We start from the raw sequence: 24215 nt of genomic DNA on the forward strand, positions 1-24215 counted from the left end.
GGATGGAGAACATCACTTGGAAAGAGTACTACTTACATCAGTTCCTTTGACTCTAAATTTCTTTTGGGAGAAAGGATAATAAGAAGTGGACTCTAGGAGTAAAGGGATGAGGAAAACTGATGTTAATTCATCTAACCTGAAAAATATATGTGTGTGTGTGTTTTCTGGAAACATCTTTCTTTCCTCCAACCAGAGTAGATACACTTTAAGATGCTTACTTAATATGAGAAATTATAGAAAGAGAAGAAGGTTGTGGTTAGACTCTTAGAGAGCATACATATCTTGGAGCCAATCAGAGAAACTAGAAAATTAGTGACAGGGCATGAAGACAAAACTCAGCAAAGTACAGCACAATCAGTGGAGAGCATTTGGACTAGGAGTGAGTGGTCAATAGTATCACACTGAAGAAGAGTGAAGGAAAAGGCTCTTTTTATAAGATGAACATAATGTACAACCCCATCCACACCCTATCTACAAATGTGTATATACACTTATTCATGGATCTACGTGGCAGGAGCTAAGTTTTATACATTAAGTTACTCACATGGCATACATACGGCCTGAAAACTTCCAACATAATTTGGTCCTAGTTCATAAATGGTAGTAACATTTGAAGGAGGTAAAACTTCTTCCAGAAAATGCGTGGGTCCCAGGCGCCAAACCAATGAAGCAATTTGGCGTTGGGCAGGTGGAGTGCCAACGTACGCATAGACTGTGCTGACCACAGGTGGGTTAGCAGAACCTGAACCCCCAGGAGTACTGTGAACATAATGCAGCTGTAAAACAAATGAAAGCAAATGTATGAGATAGAACCAAAAATCCCCCACTTTCACCAGGAAAATAAACCACTTTTTGTGTATAGTTTCAGTATCCTAAAGTCATGCAACTTTACAAATGTACAAAAGCAGCTGGATTAAAAAATATGAGGCAGGCCAAGATTCTGGAATGTGATGTGGAAGATGGAAATTTGTTATTGCCCAACTCTCTGATAAACTATCTAATGTAAGAAAGGGAAACAGATAGAGGGATTCTGTTACTATCAGGATGGTTTGCATATCAAATTAATGATGCTTCTATGAAATTTTTGGGTTGATATAAAAACAGAGCTTTCCACCTATGGAATTCAAGTAGTCTTGAAATTAGTTATGTCACCAATGTGAGTCTGTCAAAATTCATGAGAAGTGTTTTATACTGGGTCAAGTGCTATAAAAGTTATGAAATTTTTGGTTTGATATAAAAACAGAGCTTTCCACCTATGGAATTCAAGTAGTCTTGAAATTAGTTATGTAACCAACGTGAGTCTGTCAAAATTATATTCATGAGAAGTGTTTTATACTGGGCCAAGTGCTATAAAAGTTATAAAATTTAACAGCTATTATGTAATTTATACACCCATGATCTCAATGTAAAATACATTCTCAGATTTGAAATTACACTAGTGTTTACTGACAAGGTGCAAAACTATCATTTAATTCATTCATAATAAGTATGTGATTAGAGTATAAGAGATAATGAAGTCAAGTTGTTTCTTGTGGTAGAGGCCGCTTCTATCACTTGATGGTATGAAGGACATTTTGTGGTACCACTGTCCTGGCTTCAGATTACATCTATCACTCCATAGATTACAGAACAGTTCCTGGTGACTTTAAGAGTGTGAGTGTGCAGACCACCGCGCAGCCTGAAGGTGGTTTCACGAGACCACTGACTCCTCACAGGTACAGTGATGAAAATGATGTAAATGTATCAATAATAAATCTACCTCTCAATTCTAGAAGCTGAGGACATTTTTATTTTAAATAATACTAAAAATAACAAAGGAGCAACCTACTAGAGAATCCACAAGCCCATTCCAAATGCAATCATGTGTACAAAAGAAACAATGAGTATTCCCACAGAGTGCATTTTAGTGTTTATCTTATTGAAACACAATGTCACAATAAAGTATCATTAACAGGAAATGCATTCAAGGAAGCTGCCGATTTCACTGTTTTTTAAACTTAATTCACACAAAAGGACAAACTTTGCTTTTGTTGCTTCTTTCAAGACATAATCTCTATAAAAATGGATACTATCTTTTAGATAGCTAAAGCATTTTAACAGCTTGCTACCTGAGTTCTGTCTGAAGTAACCAGAGGCATTCATCCTGATAGAAAAAAGGAACTTACGATTCTTTACTGGTTATTTCAACTCTCTTGCCGTTCTTCTGAATACCATATACCTATATCTAGAGTAATATTTATACACTCATTCATTCAGCAAACAGTAAGGGAACACCTACTATTATTATCAGGGACTAACTGGGTGATCTAAAAACAAATTTGGATGAATAAAAACAATTCCAGCTCCAAAGGAATATAGAGTCTACTGGAATGCGTAACAATAATGAAGTGACAAAAGAGTGTGCTCATAGATTATTTAGGCATCTTTCAACTGGTTTTTCTGTTGTGAAAAATCACTTAGCAAACTGGCTCAAGCGCTGACATATTCACTAACTTCTTTAGTACTCTGTAACCCCTTCTTTCTCTTCTCTAATCAAGTGATAGGAATTAGCCAGCCACATGACTCTTAAACATATTTTTCAAATGGGTAATAAGGGTCAATTTGAAATTAAGACAGCAATTTAAAATATACCCCTGCCAACACCCCCCCGCCCCCACCCCCAACTCTCTTGTAAAGCAGGTTAAGACTTCCAAGCACAAGTATGCTTACCTTCACAGTGTTAACAAGCTGTCCATCAATATAGAGGGCTGCAGTACTGTTTTTCAGCATGCCTTTGCTCATCACCAAAACCAGATGATGCCACTGTCCCTCAATTATAAGTTCTCCACATCGAAAGCGGGCACAGCATGGCAGAATCTCATAAAAAGAGGATTCTTCACTAAAATCATCAACTAAAATAAAAGCGCAGAAAGAAAAAACTCAACATCCTCATTCTAACAATTATTCATATCTAGATCTTGACTTTATGTTAAAATAATAATGATGATTTAAATGAAAATGCCCTATTCATTCAATAACTTTATCTGTAGCAAGAAGTAAAACCTGGAATGTATTTTGCTTTCTTCTGCTCAATATATAGTTATAATCAAATAAAATTATAATAGTTGATCAAATACAAAATAAATAGACAATAAAGTTACAAGAGATAACAAAAAGAGACTAGTTATTATATGTCATGATCTGTTATGAAAGCTCTTTTGAAATTCTCATTTGCCATGCATTTGATTACAGCATTGTAATCAAACTGGTTAGAAAATTGGTTAGAAAATTAAAAATTTTACTCTTGCTATATGCTCTCTTCAAGGACACAAAGAGCCAACTATATGTTCTCAGTTTGTGGCTGTACTGCCCTGACCCTTGCCTGATGATAGCTGGTAGTAAGGGGGTGATTTATGGAATGGAAAGGTTTGTTATATTAGTTTCAGGTGTACAAAAGAGTGAGACTCAACAATTCTGTACATTACTCAGTGCTCATCATGATAAGTATACTCTTAATCCCCCTTACCTATTTCAGCCATGCCCCCACCCACCTCCCCTCTGGTAACCATCAGTTTGTTCTCTATAGTTAAGAACCTGTTTCTTGGTTTGTCTCTCTTTCTCTCTTTTTCCCCCTTTGCTTCTTTTGTTTTGTTTCTGAAGTTCCACATATGAAGGAAATCATATGGTATTTGTCTTTCTCTGGCTGACTCATTTCACTTAGCATAATGCCCTCTAGTTCCAACCATATTGTTGCAAATGGCAAGATATCATTCTTTTCTACTGGTAATATTCCATTGTATATACACATATACCACCTCTTTTTTACCCATTCATCTATTGATGGACACCTGGGTTGCTTCCATATCTTGGCTATTGTAAATAATGCTGCAATAAACATAGGGGTGCATATATCATTTGAAATAATGTTTTTGTGTTCTTTTCATAAATAACTCAGTAGTGGAATTACCGGATCATATAGTAATTTTATTTTTAAGTTTTTTGAGGAAACTTTATACTGTTTTCCACAGTGGCTACACGGAAAGGTGTTCTGGTTCAAGTTTCCTGTTTCACCAGACAACTCTGATTGTTTCCTAACATTCTGCAATCACTTCCTGACTCTCATCTGGCTTCTCTCTGCTACCCAGTATGTTGCCTGATCATGCTAGGAAATAATGGGTCAATATTAATTCAGAGGCGCCTGGGTGGCTCAGTCATTAAGCATCTGCCTTTGGCTCAGGTCATGATCCCAGGGTCCTGGGACGGAGCCCCACATGGGGCTCCCTGATTGGCGGGAAGCCTGCTTCTCCCTCTCCCACTGCTTGTGTTCCTGTTCTCCCTACTCTCTGTCAAATAAATAAAATCTTTTAAAAAAATATTAATTCAATCTTAATGTTAAGCTAATTAAAAATTAATTTAACTTTTCTAAACATTCAAGAAGGGTGAATGTATAACAGTGTATATATCCAGATGTTAAAAATTCCTCCACCCACCCACCCCCCAAAAATTTTTTACCAGAGCTAATCTGTAACCATGTAACTTAAAGCAGACCCACCATTTTCCAGGATAAGCACATACAAGTAAATACACTAAAAGTTAAAAGTTTAAATTATATGAAGAAAGAATTACAAATAAAATACTAACATATATTTTTCGAATCTTAAAGTATCAACATATACTGAAATGCCAAGATTTTAAAATGATAATACAAAATATACATCTATTGATGAGTTAAGAAATACAGAATCTTATCAATTGGTGACCTAATATAGGAACAGAACTGAAGAAACTAGGTGAAAAGCAGGGTCAAACAGCTTTGAAAGGTCTAGTGCATGGACCAAAGGATGTGAAAGAAAAGATCAAAAGTATGGGCAAAACTAGGAACTCTTCCCTTTCCTGTTCATAGACTGAATCTTCTCCAGAACTGTAGAAGATTTTACCTACAAAAATTTTCTGGGAGTTTCACATTCTGACTCAGGCTGAGACTAAGCCATATCCAGCATTCAGTGGTATGTCAGGATATCTTGGTGAGCCAACTGGTTTCGGACAACTCTTAATTAGCTACGTGTCTTAAAGGGCTGCAGCTATTCAGAGGATGGATCCTTGTAGTAGTAACATCATCTATAACTAATGTATCTGTTACTGTAATTCATAGTGATATATGGATTACAGTAGTCTTATAAATTACATTTCATGAAAATGATAGTTATTAGAAAACATTTTCCTAGTTTAATGAAGTATCCCTAGATCCATTCTTTAACTTTTCCATTAAATTCTATCCTTTTTCCTCTCCATTATTATTCACTTTTCTCGTTATTTCCCTTTCAAGCCATCCATATTTATTTTCCTTTTCTTCTCATTCATTCATTCATTCATTCATTCATACTTTTACATTATATGTTAAGTGTTTTAAGTAGCAGAGCTGCCCAGATTACCAAGGTAATAAATCAGATCGTGTGTAGGAGCATATAGTTCTACTTCTTTCTTTGTCTAGACAAAGACAAAAACAAAGAGTTAAAATCTTGGAAGTCCAGATCGGTGATAAAACTGAATAATATCTATGACAGTGGGCATAAGAGGAAGGGAAGATTCAAGAAATATGAAGGAAGCATAGTTCAGTAAGATTTAGTGGAAGGGGTGGTATTATCAGGGTAGACTTGAGGTTTTTAGCTAGGCTGACTGGTGGTGGGGGTGTCATTTACCAAGACAGTTAAAGAGAAAGAGATGCAGGTTTTATAAAGAAGAAACATTATAGTTTGAGTTGTTTACAGAAAGACTATTCATATGAAGATGTCTAATTTGCATTTAAAATATGAGGAGAAAGCATGGGACACAGAAAAACAAAAAAAAAATTTAATTTTGGAATCCCTGGGATTAAAAAGACCTAAAGCTAACAAAGATAGGTTGTTTTTTTTTCCTCACGAAGAGAAGTTTGAATACAACGACTAAAGATGAAACCCTGGGTGGAAAAGAAAGCTGTTGAAGGAAGTTGAAAAAGAGAGGTCAGAGATGTAGGGCAAGAATGAGTGGGTCTCCCAAACGGCAAGACTGAAGACCAGTTTGATTAGGAGGAAAACATCAACAGGATCAAAGGGAGTGTCCTAGGAAGAATTTTAAAGCAGTTATACTGCTTACTCTGTCCTAGTCATAAAGAATACTAAGAAAAGAGGCCTTACAATCTAACTGAGCTAACATTCAAATTAATATTTGAATACTAACCACATGTGAAGCAATACGTGGTATTATTTGGTCAGTTAAAAGATAAATTTAGAAGACAATAAAGAAGAGGTGTATTTATGTTACAAATGCTTATATTCAGAGCAAAGAACATTCAGTAAACTGAGATTTATATTTTATGTTATTCACATCATTTAGGAAGATCCTCACGAATGTCTTATGTTTGAACCTCTCTACTGGATAGCAATGTAACATTATGGCATGTTGGAGAGAATTAGGAAATTAAGATTATTAAATGGTATGTATTAAGCCTTGAAGGTAAGTGATGGATAAAGTAATTAATATGTTATTGTGTCTAGCACAGAGTGGCACATATGGTAGGCAGGTGCTCGATGAATATTCATTAGTTAAGAAGAATTCGTGGCCAATGAAAATCCTTACTAAAATATATCAAACAAGCAATCTGCTTTCCTAGCAAAAGCTGTGATTTCTTGGCAAGTAGAAATGAATCCTTATTTTAGGAATTCTTTCCATTGTTTTCTATCTAAGTCTCTTTTGAAAGTGCCTTAAAATTCACTGGTAAACAATATTCAACATTTCATAACCTGTTCTATTCTAAAATAATTTAAATTGGAAAAGAATTACCAGCTGGACTTTAAGGATGACTATTATAGTGAAACTTAATACTTTTAATTATCACAAGAAGCAAAAAGAAACAGATACTGACCATAGTTTTGGAGTAGTTCCTCTTTGGTGGAAACAATCAGAGATCGGTCTTTTGCTGACAGAACGATGGCAAGGCACACATGATGCTGCTCAGAAGAATTTGCTCGGCGCACAACAGTAAGAAGTCTGACAGGGTGGTTATTTGGAGGAGAACTAAAATGTTCAATACAGAACCAGCTAGAGTAGCTTAAGCCAGATGGAGGAGGGAAGAATCTTTCACCTAAAATAAAAATTGAAAAGTAACAATGAAAGAGTTGTGTGGACTAATATTTACATTTAAAAAAGAAGGCAATAAACTCTAAATAAAATATAATCTACTAAAAAAGAAAGAATCTCATGAGCAAAGAAAGTTACTATTTACCAGAACCAATGCCACTGACCACGGCCCCATCGGTAAGACCTGTTGTGACGGCATTGTTTGTAGGAGCATTATGAGGGGCCAGACTGGGCAGAAACAGGCAGCTATCAGAGAAAAGACAATGTACACATTAGAGATCAACTGTTTTCTTCTGCCACTACGCACTTACCATTGTGGAATAAACTGCCATCATTTATGGGTAACTAGAGCAAAGAGATCATGGAATAAACCTGAGTGCCTAACAAAGTCCTTCCCTTCTTGTAATTATGTAAGAGTGCAGAGAGATATACTTTAAAAATCTCCAGTGGCATAATTTTTATTTTAAATCTTTTTAAAAATCAAAGTATAGGCCGCATATGGTAAAATGCACCAATGTATAACCCTGTTCAAGACACTGGAACATCTCATCACTGCAGAAAAATTCCGTTGGGCCCCTTTCCAGTGAGCTGTTTTCCTCTGTGCTGATGAGTTCTGACTATTCCATAATATGTTTTAATCCACCATTCAGTAATACCACATGACAATGTTCTTAAAATACAATTTACAGATTTAGACTGATGTATGAGAATCTCACAGACAACCAGTGTAGACATAGATCTATAGTATTAGCATTTCTGTCCATTTTGAGGCTAGTGGATTTTATAAATTCTTCTAGATTCTCTATAGATTTATTTATTTATTTATTAAGATTTTTTTTTTTTTTTTTTTTAATTCATGAGAGACAGAGCAAGAGAGAAAGGCAGAGGGAGAAGGAGGCTCCCAAGGAGCAGGGAGCCCGATGCGGGACTTGATCCCAGGACCCTGAGATCATGACCTGAGCCGAAGGCAGACGCTTAACCATCTGAGCCACCCAGGCGCCCTCTCTATAGATTTATTGTTGCTTCTGCTTCTATAGCATTTTCTGCCACTTGTAATTATTTACTCATTTGATGTGACAGTCACCCAGTATTTATAATGTATATGGTACTAAGGTACTAAGTTAGGTAATTTCGGGGGGAAGGATGATGATGAGTAAACCCAACAATTTTTAAATCTAATTTTAATTTGCATGTTATCTATAAATTTATTGTACTAAATCAGAGGTGGCAAACATTTTCTGAGAGGGCCAAACCATAAATATTTCACTCTTTGCAGACCAGAGTCTCTGTCATGACTACTCAACTTTGCCATTCTAGCACGAAAGCAGCCACAGACAACACATACATAATTGAGTGTGGCTGTGTTAAAATGAAACTTTATTTGCCAAAAAATAAAATAAAATTACAAAAAAAATTTGGACCATGGGTCTTAAGATTCCAGACTCCTATAACATAGCAACTTATTTAATATAATAATTTCAAATTAAATCTAAAACCCTTAAATTAACATGCTCAAAGAACTCAATCATTTCAGAATATATAGTATATCTTAACAAAGTATATTTAAAACCAAAGATCTATTTGTCAAAGGCAAGTAGGAGGCATAAAATCATATAATAAGGCTTGGCTACCTTACAAATTCCTTACCCAAACCCTTCAAGGGATGTGTCAAATTCAACAAAAGCTGGAGTAACTGATGACCCATGAAGTCTGATGTCATGTGGGGTTGTCATGGAGACCAGACACTTCACCCTAGTTAGAGGTACAGTACTTCCTTCTGCAGATTTTACCAGGCTCTTGCTTATCCGATAATGGTTATCTTCATGTAAGCTGAAAACATTATCAGAACCCAGACCTTCCATAGATGTGATCATACCACCTGTAAGTCAAAGAAAAGCTCTTGGGAAAAATATCATGTAGATTTCTAAAATAATGACTTTATGCAAAGCAGACTTACTTTTAAATACCACCCTTGAGTTTTAATATATAATTTTATGATTAAACCCTAAAGCTATTATCCAGTTTTAATGTACTTTATGTTCATTTTTAAACTTAAATAGCATGTGTTTTCTTTTTTACTTATAACTAAAGTCATAAACACATTGCAGAAATGTTGGCTACTACAGGGTACAAATAATAAGAATCACAAGTAACCACTTTCCAAGCCACAGTTACAATGTAATTTAATCATAAATTATAGATAATGATGTTTCTAAAAAGCCAGATTATACTTTTCACAAAATTATTTATTATCTCTGAGAAGAAAGCAAAATATTCTAGAAGAATTAGAAAGAAACAGGTCACCTTTATCATAAAAATAATCAGATAAATAGCAAATACTTGCTTCTCTTCCATTTTCTCCTTACTTTTAACTTTTCCCTTACAGTTATTATAATTAAATATGTAATCACCAAAGTACTTGAATTAAAAAATTCCTATATGCATGTAAATGGTAATAATTTCAAGAAAAAAAAGACAAATTTTAAACTGGTCTATTTTTCAGGAATACATTACAAATGTAAAGAATGGAGAAAATATCCCCTCTCGAGATAAACTACATAAATATATAATTGTTTTCTCTCTTAAATGTCCTATGCATTCAGGCAACCATAAAAACATTTCGATCTTCTCTTAGAGAAAGGAACTATTTTTGTTTCTCTTCTTTGCAAAGGAAATCACAATCCAATTCTAAGGAACTGTGTTAAGTACAAAATCAACAATAACAAAAGAATATAGACATCTAGGGGAGGTATACTAACAGATATGAAGAACTGCAATACTTTGTTTTCCAGTAAAACTGTACTGGAACTCAAAAGATCTTAGTTTCCAAAACATAGTATTCACTAATCACTGATGATAATTCGCAGGAGAAAAAACTAAGACGGAAAGAACAGATGGAGGTTGCTTAACCTTTTGGATTCTCACCTGAAAGAACAAGGAGATGCACGACACGATCACTACATCCTTTCAGGGCAGCCGTTCTACTTTTCTAAGTTTTATTCTTTCCTGCTTTGCTAGTAAGGGTGAATTCAATCCATCAAAACAAATGCCTATCACTATGGCTCACAATTACACAAAACGAAGTGTAAAGAAAAAAACCCCAACAAAACCAGAGAATTCGCACTAGCAGGAGGTCCAGTGCCACGCAGCTCTCTCCTGAGGGCGTGCTTGTCCACAGCTTGGACGGAGCCCGTCGCCTCTCAGGGGTCCCTGCCAGACTGGTAGGCAGTGCCCATGCTCTCTGCCAGTCGTCAGGCATCATCCCAGCAGCCTGATGCGCAAACTGCTCTTCGGGGCTCCTCTCAGCAACGTTACCACATACCTGTGTCTAAGAGAGGGCCCTCTGTTGCTACTGGCAGGTCCTTCTCGGTCCTCTCTGTACTAGTGCTTGCCAGCGTCCTGGGGGGTGTCCAGGTCCACATGAGCCACCCATCCAACACCTCACTTCGAGCTCTAGGATCATCTTTCACTCTACCTCACCCCAGAGCCACGATCTGGGCATGGTCCTTCCTTCCACGTGTTTCCCTGCTCCAGTCTGGATTGCCATTCTTCTCCCCACCCCCATTCCTCCTTTTCTCTCACCATATTTGCTTTCTGGCCTAGCCACTATTCTCCAGTCCAGGGACCTATCCCTTTTCTCCCGGCCTATCACTAGCTGCTTGGTTTCACTTCTTTTCCTTTCCAGCCTGTCCTTCTCGGTGTAGCTCTTCATCTACTTTTATCAGTATTTTTAATCTCCTGTCCTCCACGTCCTCCTGCAGCAGCTGTCCTGCAAGCCCAAGGCCTGTTAACCACTCTAGTTCAGGCAGCAAAGGCGACTTGAGGAAGGCAAAGAAATAACGAATCCTCTAAGAGATATCGCCCCTTCCACGCCAAGTGTTACTCCGCACGTAATTCTCATCTCCTGTGGATCCTGCTTATATCAGTGATTTCCCACCCCCATTGGCTCTCTTCTTCAGTCGGCCAACCAGATTTTATGTTTCCTCATTTAAATAATGACAATCCCTTTCCTTTCTTTCACAGTAAAACTTCTTGAAATAATATTCATCCCCTACGTGATTTTCATATACACAATAACCAAAAAAGGGAATTTGAAAGGTCAACTTACTTCTCATCTCTGGCTCATAACTCAGTGAACTTGGTTTGTGGACCCTATATTGTTTCAGCAGTTTTTTGTCCCAGGCACCACAATTTAATGGACTTGCCAAACGCAAAAACTCCCTGAAGAAGACACAAAGCAGTTATTCCTTGATTGGGAACATTATAGAACTCATAAACCAAACACACAAAATATAGGGTCTCATGAATTATAACAGACGACTTAAAAATACAAAAGCAATTGAAACGGTTATTATAAAATAATAATACAATGTTAATTTTATATTTGAATTACCTAGCACTGAAAAGAGAACAGAATATTGTGAAGGACTAAAAAATGAAATTGGGGAGCATTTTCTTTTAAAACGTGATGTACAAAAATTGAATTGTCTAGGAGTTACACAAATAGGAGTCCTTCATATCCAGTCATTTATGGCATCATGTAAAAGGGGGAAAAAAAAAGAATACTTCTCTGAATTTTCAGCTCCCTATAGCAGAAAAAAAAATTTTAAGTTAGGTACCCTTTGCCAGTTTTTCACGTAGAGTACAATATATGATTAGTTTATAACCTTACAGCCTATGGCTCATCAACAACTCTGGTATCTGTACTCTATCATGAGACGTTTTGTTCTGAAAATTCATTCACTGTGAAAACTGAGCACGTGCAAATAGTTGGTCTACATTGCTTACTGTTTACCTCAGTAGACAGTATAAGCTATTTAATAAAATAATTGTATTAAGTATGAGATAATCTCTCTGTCTCATTCACTCTCTCTACTTTTAAAGCAGATTACCAAAATTAATCAGGGGAAAATCTCCATGCTATTTACAACATTTTAGGTTTCTGAATATATCCATAAGGTGATGGACAAAGTGGGTAGGGATGGTCTCTTTCATCTTGGTATTGTCAAGACCTAGTACACACTGCCTGATACAATACTGTTTAATGTTTATCGCATGGTTTATTCTTAATCTACCATTATTTGGAGCCAGTTAAAAAATATAAATCACAAATAAAGGCCAACCATTTCTAAGAAAGTTCCCAAAAGCTATATAAGAGAGGAGTACTTCAGCAGAAAAGAAAATCATCTCATAAAAAGAGCTGCTTATATCTGAAAGTGATGAGATACAGGAGTATATTTTTGTAAGGAGGGACAAGATGACTTATACATTAAATCTGTTTGGCAAGGTAATCTCAAGGAAAGGATTTTTATTTATTTATTTGTTTATTTATTTATAAATAAGTGGGGGGGGAATGGAGGGGCAAAGGGAGAAAGAGAATCTTTTTTATTATTGTTATGTTAATCACCATACATTACATCATTAGTTTTTGATGTAGTGTTCCATGATTTGTTGTTTGCATATAACACCCAGTGCTCCATGCAGAACGTGCCCTCCTTAATACCCATCACTAGGCTAACCCATCCCCCCACCCCCTAGAACCCTCAGTTTGTTTCTCAGAGTTCATAGTCTCTCATGGTTCGTCTCCCCCTCCAATTTCCCCCCCTTCATTCTTCCCCTCCTGCTATCTTCTTTTTTTTTTTTTTTAACATATAATGTATTATTTGTTTTAGAGGTACAGGTCTGTGATTCAACAGTCTTACACAATTCACAGTGCCCACCATAGCACATACCCGCCCCAATGTCTATCACCCAACCACCCCATCCATCCCCCCCCGACCACTCCAGCAACCCTCAGTTTGTTTCCTGAGATTAAGAATTCCTCATATCAGTGAGGTCATATGATACATGTCTTTCTCTGACTTATTTTCGCTCAGCATAATACCCTCCAGTTCCATCCACGTCGGTGCAAATGGCAAGGTTTCATTCCTTTTGATGGCTGCATAATATTCCATTGTATATATATACACCACATCTTCTTTATCCATTCATCTGTCGATGGACATCTTGACTCTTTCCACAGGAGAAAGAGAATCTTAAGCAAGCTCCACACCCAGTGTGGAGCCTGACGCAGGGCTCAATCTTACAACTCTGGGACCAGGACCTGAGCCAAAATCAAGAGTTGGATGCCACCCAGATGCTCCTCAAGGAAAGTATTTTTTTTAAAGGGTTTTATCCCTAGGAGCACCTGGGTGGCTCACTTGGGTTAAGCGGCCGACTCATAGTTTCAGCTCAGGTCATGATCTCAGGGTTCTGGGATCCTGCCTCACGTCAGGCTCTGCGCTCAGCAGGGAATCTGCTGAAGATTCTCTCTCTTCCTCTCCCTCTGCCCCTCCCCCTGAGCGTGCACTCTCTCTCTCTAATAAACAAACAAATCTTTAAAAAAATAAAGGGTTTTATCCCTAAAACACAGAGGACCGTTTCTCTTGCATTACCAAGATTTAAATATATATATTTCTTGAATGGTTAAACTGTAGAAGGTATATTCATACCATAGAATTCTACTCAGCATTCAAAAGAAACTACTGAAACGTAACAATTTGGATGCATGTCCGAGGCATTACAGAAAGTGAAAAAAAGTCAATCTTCAAAGGTCATATACTATATGATTTCTTTTATATAACATTCTCAAAGTGACAAAATTATGGCGACGGAGCAGATTCATGGTTTCCAGGGTTTAGGAATGGTGGCGGCTAGGGGAGTGGATGTGACAATAAAGGAATAGCAGCACTAGGCGATCTCTGTGACATCCTGATTGTGAAATCTACACATGCGGTAAATATCAGGAACTATAGCATACAAGGATACATTGTAACACATCAGTAGTTTTCAGGTTGTATTATTGTTACATAAGATGTAAACACTGGAAAAAACTGGGTGAAGGGGACACAGAACCTCTCTGATCTATCTTTACAACTTTCTCTAAATCTCTAAGTATTTTAAAATAAAAGCATTTAAAAAGTCTTTCTTAAGAGACTCTAGGAACTGCCCTTACTCACTGGGGCTTACTCAGCTGTGAAGAAGAGAACACACTGACCTCAGCACCATGGGCTCCAGGGCCTGGGAGGCCAGCCGCTCAAACATGCGCTGCAGGGGCGGGTGCAGTGCATGCTCCTCGTCAGCCAGCGCCGCGCTACACCGCTGCAGCAGCCGTGCGTGGAGACCCGCTTCACACATGACCTGCTGGTTTCTCTCCGTGTGCACCAGGGATTGTAAAATAGTTGCCACAGCGAGTTGAAGGTCCAGAGCATGCTAAAGTTAAAGAAATCCATGCCACCAGGGCATTCTTAGTAAGAAAGGGGAGCGTTCTCTCCATGTGAAGCACACCTTTTAATAGGAGCTCTCTACGCATTTCAGATGACCTGCAGATGAGTTCAGAAGCTGACTGGAGTGACACAGCCACTCCAGAACTGAGCTAGGCAAACGTTTCCTATCCTCATCTTGCTGGAAGCATACCCAGTGGACTCCACTCTCTTCTAAGTCTTCTGTATTAAACGGCTATATAATGAATAGTATTTTAATTTTTGTTGAAACAGTGAATGCAAGGTCTTTTACATGATCGGTAAAGCACCGGTTTAAAGGAAAGCCTATCATTTACATTTGTGACCCTTTAGGCCTTAGAGGCCATATACACCATTTTAACAAATTAATCACCAAAGCTCCAATTCACCCAAACTCTTGAGTGCTACAAGTCGGAACAGATAAATAGTCTCAAAGTGGTATCTTCAGTCATTTTTCTTCCTGTACTATTTATTAATAATTTCCACTACTGAGCAGGATTTATAAGGAGAAAGAGAATTATTTTAGCACCTGTCTTGGATGCATTTGTGACAGATGAACTGTATTCTAAAACACACATATCTATCGCATTAAGAAAGTTAAGACCCAAATAAAAACCTATTTTTTCATTTCCTACTTTAGTAGGTGATATAGAATGGTTCCCTATCAGTCTGTCTTTCTGGGCCCCACTTCCTTGATTATACAGTCATATTCATGTCTCTTCACTTATTAAAGATGGAGAGGAGCTAACATGTCCAAGCTTACTTCTGGCTGTGTCACTGACCCAACAGAGGCCAGCAGGTCCAGCATAGCAAGCATGGCTCCAGGATGGATGATGACGGCATCAGAACTCTGGAGAGATGTCGTTGTCACATGTAGTTTCAGGTCAGTGACATTTTTAGGAGGGTAAACAGGGGGAGTTGAAACAGAATGATATGCATGCCTGTAAAAAAGAAAGAAGGGTAATTTAGCATAAAATTCCAATCAAATCCTCCTGTTCAATTTCTTCATCTTTTGTTACCTTTATCCACTGACAAGCAAAAATCTTTGCAATTCAAGGTTGGGTTACAAAACACTTTAAGGCTGGGATATAAAAGATTCTTAGTGAGTCATGTATAAACGATTGAACTATTAATTCTTCTACAGTCTGATACGTCTTTACCATGTGTTATCTCGATTGTTTCGTTTAAGAAGGGTGCATGACGACTAAAGTTAACACTGCTCTCTGGTATATTTGAAAGCTGCTAAGAGAGTAGATCTTAAAAGTTCTCATTACAAGGAAAGTATTTTTTTTCTTATATCTGTATGAAATCATGGATTTTTAAAAATTTTTTTTAAGATTTTATTTGTCAGAGAGAGCGAGCGAGCGAGCACACAAGCAGGGGGAGTGGCAGGCAGAGGGAGAAGCAGGCTCCCCACTAAGCAGGGAGCCCAACGCGGGACTTGATCCTGGGACTCCGGGATCATGACCCGAGCCGAAGGCAAATGCTTATTTAACTGAGTCACCCAAGCGCCCCATGAATTTTTTTTTTTTTTTTTTGAGAGAGCACATGTGAAAGCAAGCAAGGGGGAGGGGCAAAGGGAAAGAGAGAGACAGAATCTCAAGCAGACTCTGTGCTGAGCAGGTATGCAGACTTGATGCCATATCCTGACATCATGATCTGAGCCGAAATCAAGAATCAGACAATTAACTGACAGCCGCCCAGGCGCCCTAAGATGATGGATGCTAACTGAACTTATTGTGGTAATCATTTTACAACATTTGTAAGACAAATCGTATCTGGGGGGGCCTGGGTGGCTCAGTCGTTGGGTGTCTGTCTTCGGCTCAGGTCATGATCCCAAGGTCCTGGGATCGAGCCCCGCGTCGGTCTCCCTGCTCTGCGGGAAGCCTGCTTCTCCCTCTCCACCTCCCCCTGCTTGTGTTCCCTCTCTCGCTGTCTCTCTGTCAAATAAATAAATAAAAATCTTAAAAAAAAAGACAAATCATTATCTGTAATTTAACGTATACAATGCTGTATGCCAATTATATCTCAATAAAACTGGAAGAAAAAAAAATGACACCTGTACCAGATGATGCAACAAACAGGTAAAATCACAGTGATTCAAAACTTTAGGTAAGGTAAAAGTTCTGATATAATGTGATGAGGGTATAAATTAAATCCAATCCCTCGATTTTTTTTTCTTTCCTTCTTTTTTTTTTTTTTTTTAGAGGGTAGAGGATGGAGGGGCAGAGGGAGAGAGAGAGAATTTCAAGCAGGCTCCATGCCCAGTGTGGGCCAGACACGGGGCTCGATCCCACAACCCTGGGATCATGACCTGAGCCGAAATCAAGAATCAGACGCTTAACCGACTGAGCCACCCAGGCACCCCTTGATAAGATTTTCTTTTGAAATTACCTACGGTTTGTAACCTTTCCTTAAACCATGGGTAACATAATCAAGGACTAACAAGATCTAAGTGGCCTACTCTCAAACTGGGTCAATCAGTCAGGGTTGGCTAAGAATCTTGGCTCCCTGACAAGAAATAATGTTAAGCATCAAGAAAGTTTTCCTTTAGCTTATTTGGAACTACAGTCACATTCTTTTGCATTACCCACTTACCGCTGAAAATATTCACCACAATTTTTTAAAAACATAGAAGGCATATTTTACATAATAAGCTTCTATGAGGTAGAAAACCTCGCTATATCCTGAACATAGCACATTTCTTCTCGTCAATGATCTCCACTTTCTATTTCATACTATTCTTCTACAATTCATGAGTTTTGCACATTTTGTATCCTGGCACTAGAAAACAGATGCTTGTGGCTTCAGCCTATGGGAGCTCTTTGTTCCAATGACTTGGGTTCAGCATAATTTGTCTAATGTTGAGCTCTGTCACTGAGAGCAGTGCAGTTTCAGCTCTCTGGCACAAGAGCAGCTTGGGAAACAGATGCTTTAAGTCAGTGATTTTGTAGCAAAGAGTTGGCACCGCCTTTTTTTTTTTTTTTTTTTTTTTTAAGTACCATTCTCTTTTTAACAGAGATTCTAGGAAAGTATTCAGCTTCACTTATAAAAAAAGCATGTGGGCTCTTCCAGTTTATTTAAAGTCACCATGTCCTCCACCTACTCATTTTTTCAACTCTGGGTTTTTTGTTTTGTTTTGATTTGGGTTTTCTTGCTGTTTTTGTTCAGAAATATTTAATTTCTAAACTTACAGGGCTATATTGTTAAATGCTTATTACCAGTAGGTATCCTCTTCCTATGTTGCTTCTTTTATTCTATGAAATATTTTGACCCATCTAGAAAAAAAGATCATAGTGTAATAGGAATTCTCAACCATTAAGAAATTTCATAAAAACTGCTTTTCATTACACATAAAAAATAACTCAATGTGGAGAAAAATCCAATTCTACTCGTATATTTTAGCCACAGGCTTTCCAAAATTATTTCTGAGTTTCCAGATTTAATATAGACTGAACTTAAATTATGGATATACCCAGGAAGGAGACTTTATGTCTTCGGAAACCAAGCTCTTTACTGATTAATATACAGCTATTATAGTAGTAAACCTTTTAATCTTCCATAAGATAACAATATTCTGATATAAAAATTACATTCATCTCAAACTGGAAAAATTTTGCAAACATTGCATAAATCTAAAGCATGGTATTTATTAACTAAAATTAGGTCTATTTTAACAGGTATTACATAATATTATTAATACTTACTAAGTCACTTACGTATCACTGCAGGTATTATCATTTTTTAAATTTAGAGATTACAGTAAGCTTATTAAATGAATAATCCCAAGCAAGACCTAATCATTTACAAACACTGGATAAGACCACATTTCAAAATTTAACTTTTATGTTGCAGTTACTTTTAAAACTTAGAGAAATTGCTACTTAATATTTCGATCTAAATTTTCATATATATTTAAGACTTACCTACCTCTTTGGGGAATATATTCTTGGATATTTAAATTCTGACTATGCTTTGCCTTAATTTCCATCAAGTGTGTATAGGCCCTGAGTAACAGATACCATGTTTGAACAATACCTAGTACTTGCCATCTTTTTCTGCCCTGCAGATATACTCTGGAGAGCCTTGGTTTTTATTTTGTATTTTGTTTTCACTTCCTCTAGCTCTGATCAAATACTGTTCAGCTATAATTCTGTTCCATTATTCTCTTGGAATAATGAATAATAATGAAAAGTGTTACGAGTTTTAGTTTTCCAAAAATAAGGCCTCCTAGGTTTTTGTCCCCAATTCTTAAAATAGAGAAGAATTTCCAGGACTTTATGTGCCAGACAACTATCACAAACTCAAAACTTCCTTGTGTCTGAACACTCCACAAGCCATAAAAACTAACACAATGTTGGTTTCTCCTTTTGCCAATAGAAACATGTTTTGCCACAAGAAAAAGATGAAGTAATTTGTTGAGATGCTCTAGAGATATTCTAATTTCAAAAGTTACGGTATTTGCATTTGAAAACAAAAACACGGTTTTCTTATCATAGAAAAAATCATAATCATAGCTTATGATTCTTATCACTGAGCAAAATGTACATAACCTGACCAGAATGGCAACCTGAAAATGTCAACGTTGACCTTATTATTATGAACAGTATTGGGAACCTCCTTGGGGTAAAACCAACCTGAAAGCCTAATTGGAATTCCCACAGAAAATGAGTTAGTGACATTTCCCCTGAAGTCAAAGATATGGCATCCCTTACATGTGGCTCTGATGCAAATGATGACAAAATGTTTTTTGTTTTGTTTTGTTTTTTTAAAGATTTTATTTATTTATTTGAGACAGAGAGAATGAGAGACAGAGAGCATGAGAGGGAGGAGGGTCAGAGGGAGAAGCAGACTCCCTGCCGAGCCGGGAGCCCGATGCGGGACTCGATCCCGGGACTCCAGGATCATGACCTGAGCCGAAGGCGGTCGCTTAACCAACTGAGCCACCCAGGCGCCCGATGACAAAATGTTTTTGATCTAAGCCCTTAAATAACTCTCTATGAGATGGAATAAAATTTTCCTTTCGTCAGATTATCATTTAAATAAATAATAAGTTCTGATGGATTTTCTTTCCATGTGTTCTTTTAACCTGTGAATTTCTATTGCAATATTTTATAGTTTTCGGTTAATATAAAAATGGTTAAATTTTTTTTTCTTTTTTAAGGATTTTATTTATTTATTTGACAGAGAGAGACACAGCAAGAGAGGGAACACAAGCAGGGGGAGTGGGAGAGGGAGAAGCAGGCTTCCCGCGGAGCAGGGAGCTCAATGCGGGGCTCGATCCCAGGACCCTGGGATCATGACCTGAGCCGAAGGCAGACGCTTAACGACTGAGCCACCCAGGCGCCCCGGTTAAATGTTTTTAAACATAGCAATTTTTATACCTTCACAATTTATGGAATCATAAATGTGACTTTCAATAATTAAAACTATTTAGTAATTAAAACTATTTTTCTAATATCCAGTATGTGGGATAGTGAGCACACGTGAATCTTCAAACACAAAGAACACCTTTTACTGCATTCATTTTAGCAATAGAAAAATACACTACATCAACTCAAAATGATTTTATGGTTTCTTGTATTAAAAACTGCTCTAAGAAAAACAAAAACAAAATAGTTTTAAAATACAAATATACTGAACACTAAATTCGTTTAAGACTATTCTGAACTATTTCAAGATTTGTCAGAAAATGAGCTCTAAGTCCTAGTGTAAAAATAAAAGAAAAAGGAAAATATAAAGTCCACCCATCTAATGAATATACTACTGTAATATATTGAAATATAGGACCTGTAACAAATAGTTTTAATACAATAATTCCACTAATATTCAAATTTCAAAATCTGAACAGAAATAAAATTAATCAATAACATAGCTGAACCTCAGGATTCATTTTTAGAAAGCCACAACAGAAGAATGCATTAATATAAGACTGAAGGACTTGTACTTGGTTATGAGAAAAACTGGGGAAGGAAGGTTATTGGTCCCAACTCTACACTTTAAGTACAGGTTGCAGATGGAATCTTAAATGGATCTTAATTGTACTCCTGTCAATCAACTGCTGGTTCTTTATATTCATAACCTTTATATACAAGGTAGACTAGATGAGCTTAGAAAGAGATATACACAGAACGAATGAAAACAAGAGCTAGGGTAGCTTTATTTATTCATTTTTTTCAAAGGTTGGCCCTGACAAGTCTCCACAACAGCATCACATTTCAACTGGTTGAACCTGATTGAGAAAACACGCAGTTCCTTGCCAGTGCTGTGATGTGCATTTTGGAGTAAAAGCAAAAACCGAAGAATGATTCCTAGCACATTTAAAGTAGAAAGAAAAAGTACTCTACTTAAATAGGCACTAAACCCTCATTTCTAAATTAATTTTACTTTAGAAAATTAAAATTTACAAAAATTACCATCTTTTTCTCCCCTGCAGGTATACTCTGGAGAGCCTTGGTTTTTATTTTGTATTTTGTTTTCACTTCCTCTAGCTCTGATTAAGTATTGTTCAGCTATAATGTATATTTTATATACAAAATGTATATACAAAATATATAAAATGTATATACAAAATATACAAAAAAGTATATTTTACTCTAAATAGAATCAGATGACAATATTTTAAATGTCCCTCATATCCTCATGGCATTAACGCATTTTATTCTCATAAATATACTCAGAATTCGATGATTCTAAAACCTAAAAAAAAAATCAAGTAGAATGCCAAAAAATTTTTGTACAAAGCACAATCACCACATTAACATTTAATTAAGCACAGACAAAAAAAAAAAAACCCACACAAATAAAGATTGACTTCTGTTACAAGATCAGTACCTTTTCCTGGACAAAGCTGGTGTACCCCAAGGAGAGGGGAGAGAAGACTCATTTGTCAGGCAAGGAGGGATCTGTTCTGCACGACTACAGACAACAAAACAGACAGGGCGGTTTAGAGAGGTTAGAAGAGAACACCAGGTTGGCAGTTGGTTAGTTTCACACAAAATACCAGTAAAAGTGTAATAAGGAACATCTTCCATACTCAGCAGGAACAAGAAACAACACTACAACACATGCACTGAGGAAAACAGAAAAGCATGCTTAAGGCAGATGCTTATCTATTAATGTTAACACTTAACACGTTTGTTAAACAGTGCCGTAAGCCCTGTTTTTAACAAAGAAAACTAAAAATGAGGTATACTAACTAGGGTAAGTAGAAAAGAGAAAAGTGGCTGAATCTAAATATAAAAATATCAACCTCAAACAGCTTGTTCCTTGAACACTTCAACATACTACGTTTAACAATATATGTGCATTTTTATTTTCAAGATGTTATACTTTCTTATTTAAATGTTAAGGTCAAAGAAATATTGTCAAGAAGGAAGAAACATCTCAGTAGATATTTCAAAGTAGATTACTTCATGGTAAATGATAGAAAACCTATTAGAAAGCTTTATCAAAATAGAATTATTTGCTTTACTTATGGGGCCAATACAGAAACAATCCAGTTATTTTACGAAATAAAACTATGGCAACTGTTAAAAGTGATAATGCTTGGGACAAATGAGCACCATGACCACTCTTACATTATTTTCAAAGAAAACACTTTAAGAACTGAAAATAAGTGATTTAGGTAAAGTGGCACTCCTATGATCTGCCTTAGAACCCTGGAATTCCCTCATGATAGATTTTATCACAATATATTGTCATTGTTTATATGTCTGTATTTAAGCTAACAGACTACCATGTCTAAAAGTAGTCTTGTGCTTGAACCCTCAAGACCAGCACAATAACATGGCACGCAGTAGGTGTTCGTTAAGTACTTGTTTAATGGAAGGAATGAGTAAACAAATCTGAAAGACTCTCGAACTACCAATGTCTCTTATGGAGCTATATTCTTTTTTAATGATTACAAAATGTTGAGAATGATGAGGAATGCTGAAAATATATCTTCTGTCTGGAAATACATGTAATAATAACCATGTTCTCCTACTGATAACTAGTATCAGTAAGTCTGGATGTACCTAATGTTGAGAATAGAGGAAAAAGAGAATAATAGTAAACACCACCATTAAAGTAAACTTCATACAAACTTCCAGTAAGTGCCTCAAAAGCTAACTGACCCTAGATTGACAAATAATACACAAATATTCACGTTGAAAACCTTAACATCAGAGCAACAGTAATATTCGCAAATAAACTGACAGATAAGCAAATAAGAGAAAAGATTCATTTTCATTTTCCTTCAGGTTAACTTATAATTCAAACCTTAATGCTGAAGTCAGACACAGCATACCCTTTAATTCAGAGCAAAGCCATACCTGTCAAAAGAATCTGTGGCTACTTTGTAGAGATAAATAAAGAGTTTACTGCAATGCCGTAAAGTGGGTGACACTGTGTCCATCGAGATTACATCTTCCTCCAAAAGTCTTTGAAATGGCTGTGTGTTTGAGGGGAAGACATTCATGGGGCTTATTTTTCTTAGGTCTGAGAAGCAGCCAAGAAATCGAACGGCATCTGCCAACTTCTCATACTGAATCTCTGTTTTGAAGAAATGAGAGTTGGCTGGCTCATAGCGCATTGCTGCAGTCAATGTGCAGAACACAGTGTGGAGAAGTTCAAACACTTGATTCTGGTTCACTTTCTCCCAGCCATTCTTGGGTGGTGAGCTCAAAGACCTCTCCATAGCAACAAGCAAGGATGTAATGTACACAAATCCTCCAACTTTCCTAAAAACTGTTCTTGAACGATGGCTTTCTCGAAGGACTGACAGGAGGGCCTACAGGGGATGAGAAAACAAACAAAGGGTTTCCCTTATAATTAAGATTAAAACAAAATACATGAATGTCAAGGGAGGAATATCATTTCTATGAATACCTCAAAGGAATGTTTTTGTCATTTCCCCATTAAGCAGCCCTATGAAGCATATCAAATATTTTACTAATTAAAAAATGACATATTACACAAAAATAGACATAGATCAATGGAACAGAATAGAGAGTCCAGAAATAAACTCACACTTATATGGTCAATTAATCTATGACAAAGGAGACAAGAATATACAATGGGGAAAATGGACCGTCTTAGCAACAAATGGTGCTGGGAAAAATGGACAGCCACATGGAAAAGAATTTAACTGGGCCACTTTCTTACATCATACACAAAAATAAACTCAAAATGGATTAAAGACCGTATTGTGAGACCTGAAACCATAAAATTCCTAAAAAAACAAAAACAAAAAAACAAAACAAACAAAACCCCAAAAAACAACAACAAAAAAAACAAAACACACACACATACACAGAGGCAATAATTTCTTTGACATCAGCTGTATAAACATGTTTCTAGATAGGTCTCCTGAGGCCAGGGAAACAAATATTAAACTATGGGGACTGTACCAAAATAAAACGCTTTTGCACAGCAAAGGAACCCATCAACAAACAAAACAAAAAGCCAACCTACTGAATGGGAAGTGATATTTGCAAATGATTTATGTGATAAGGGGTGAATACCTAAAATACATAGAGAACTTATACAACTCAACGCCAAAAAAACAATACAATTTAAAAATGGGCAGAAGACATAAATTGACATTTTTCCAAAGAAGACATACAGATGGCCAACAGACACATGAAAAGATGCTCAACATCACTCATCATCAGGGAAATACAAATCAAAACAATAATGAAATATCATCTCACACCTGTTAGAATGGCTAAAATCAAAAACACAAAAAATAACAAGTGTTGGCAAGGATGTGGAGAAAGGAACCCCTCGTGCACTGTTGGTGGGAATGCAAATTGGTGTAGCCATTGTGGAAAACTGTATGGAGGTTCCTCCAAAAAT

The 24215-nt window shown here is 36.7% G+C and overlaps 1 protein-coding gene across 8 annotated transcripts in view; it reads right to left on the minus strand.

Annotated features, from left to right (window-relative positions):
* Positions 1 to 24215, minus strand: part of WDFY3 (WD repeat and FYVE domain containing 3) — a 263913-nt gene that overhangs the window by 98671 nt on the left and 141027 nt on the right. For 7 of the 8 annotated variants that reach the window (XM_064584729.1, XM_064584731.1, XM_064584732.1 and 4 more), the window contains 10 exons: positions 22691 to 23148; positions 21210 to 21293; positions 15139 to 15316; positions 14132 to 14346; positions 11204 to 11316; positions 8743 to 8974; positions 7241 to 7341; positions 6881 to 7099; positions 2710 to 2891; positions 545 to 776 (listed from right to left, as the gene is read on the minus strand). In XM_064584729.1, the coding sequence (XP_064440799.1) occupies positions 545 to 776; positions 2710 to 2891; positions 6881 to 7099; positions 7241 to 7341; positions 8743 to 8974; positions 11204 to 11316; positions 14132 to 14346; positions 15139 to 15316; positions 21210 to 21293; positions 22691 to 23148 (2014 nt within the window). The remainder of the gene's footprint in view (positions 1 to 544; positions 777 to 2709; positions 2892 to 6880; positions 7100 to 7240; positions 7342 to 8742; positions 8975 to 11203; positions 11317 to 14131; positions 14347 to 15138; positions 15317 to 21209; positions 21294 to 22690; positions 23149 to 24215) is intronic. The other variant, XM_064584733.1, reaches the window with a different exon arrangement.

The sequence above is a fragment of the Mirounga angustirostris genome, unplaced genomic scaffold (genome assembly GCF_029215605.1).
Source record: "Mirounga angustirostris isolate CCGP_5_RB_7025 unplaced genomic scaffold, mMirAng1.0.hap1 SCAF_2, whole genome shotgun sequence".
In the NCBI taxonomy this organism is placed as follows: domain Eukaryota; kingdom Metazoa; phylum Chordata; class Mammalia; order Carnivora; family Phocidae; genus Mirounga; species Mirounga angustirostris.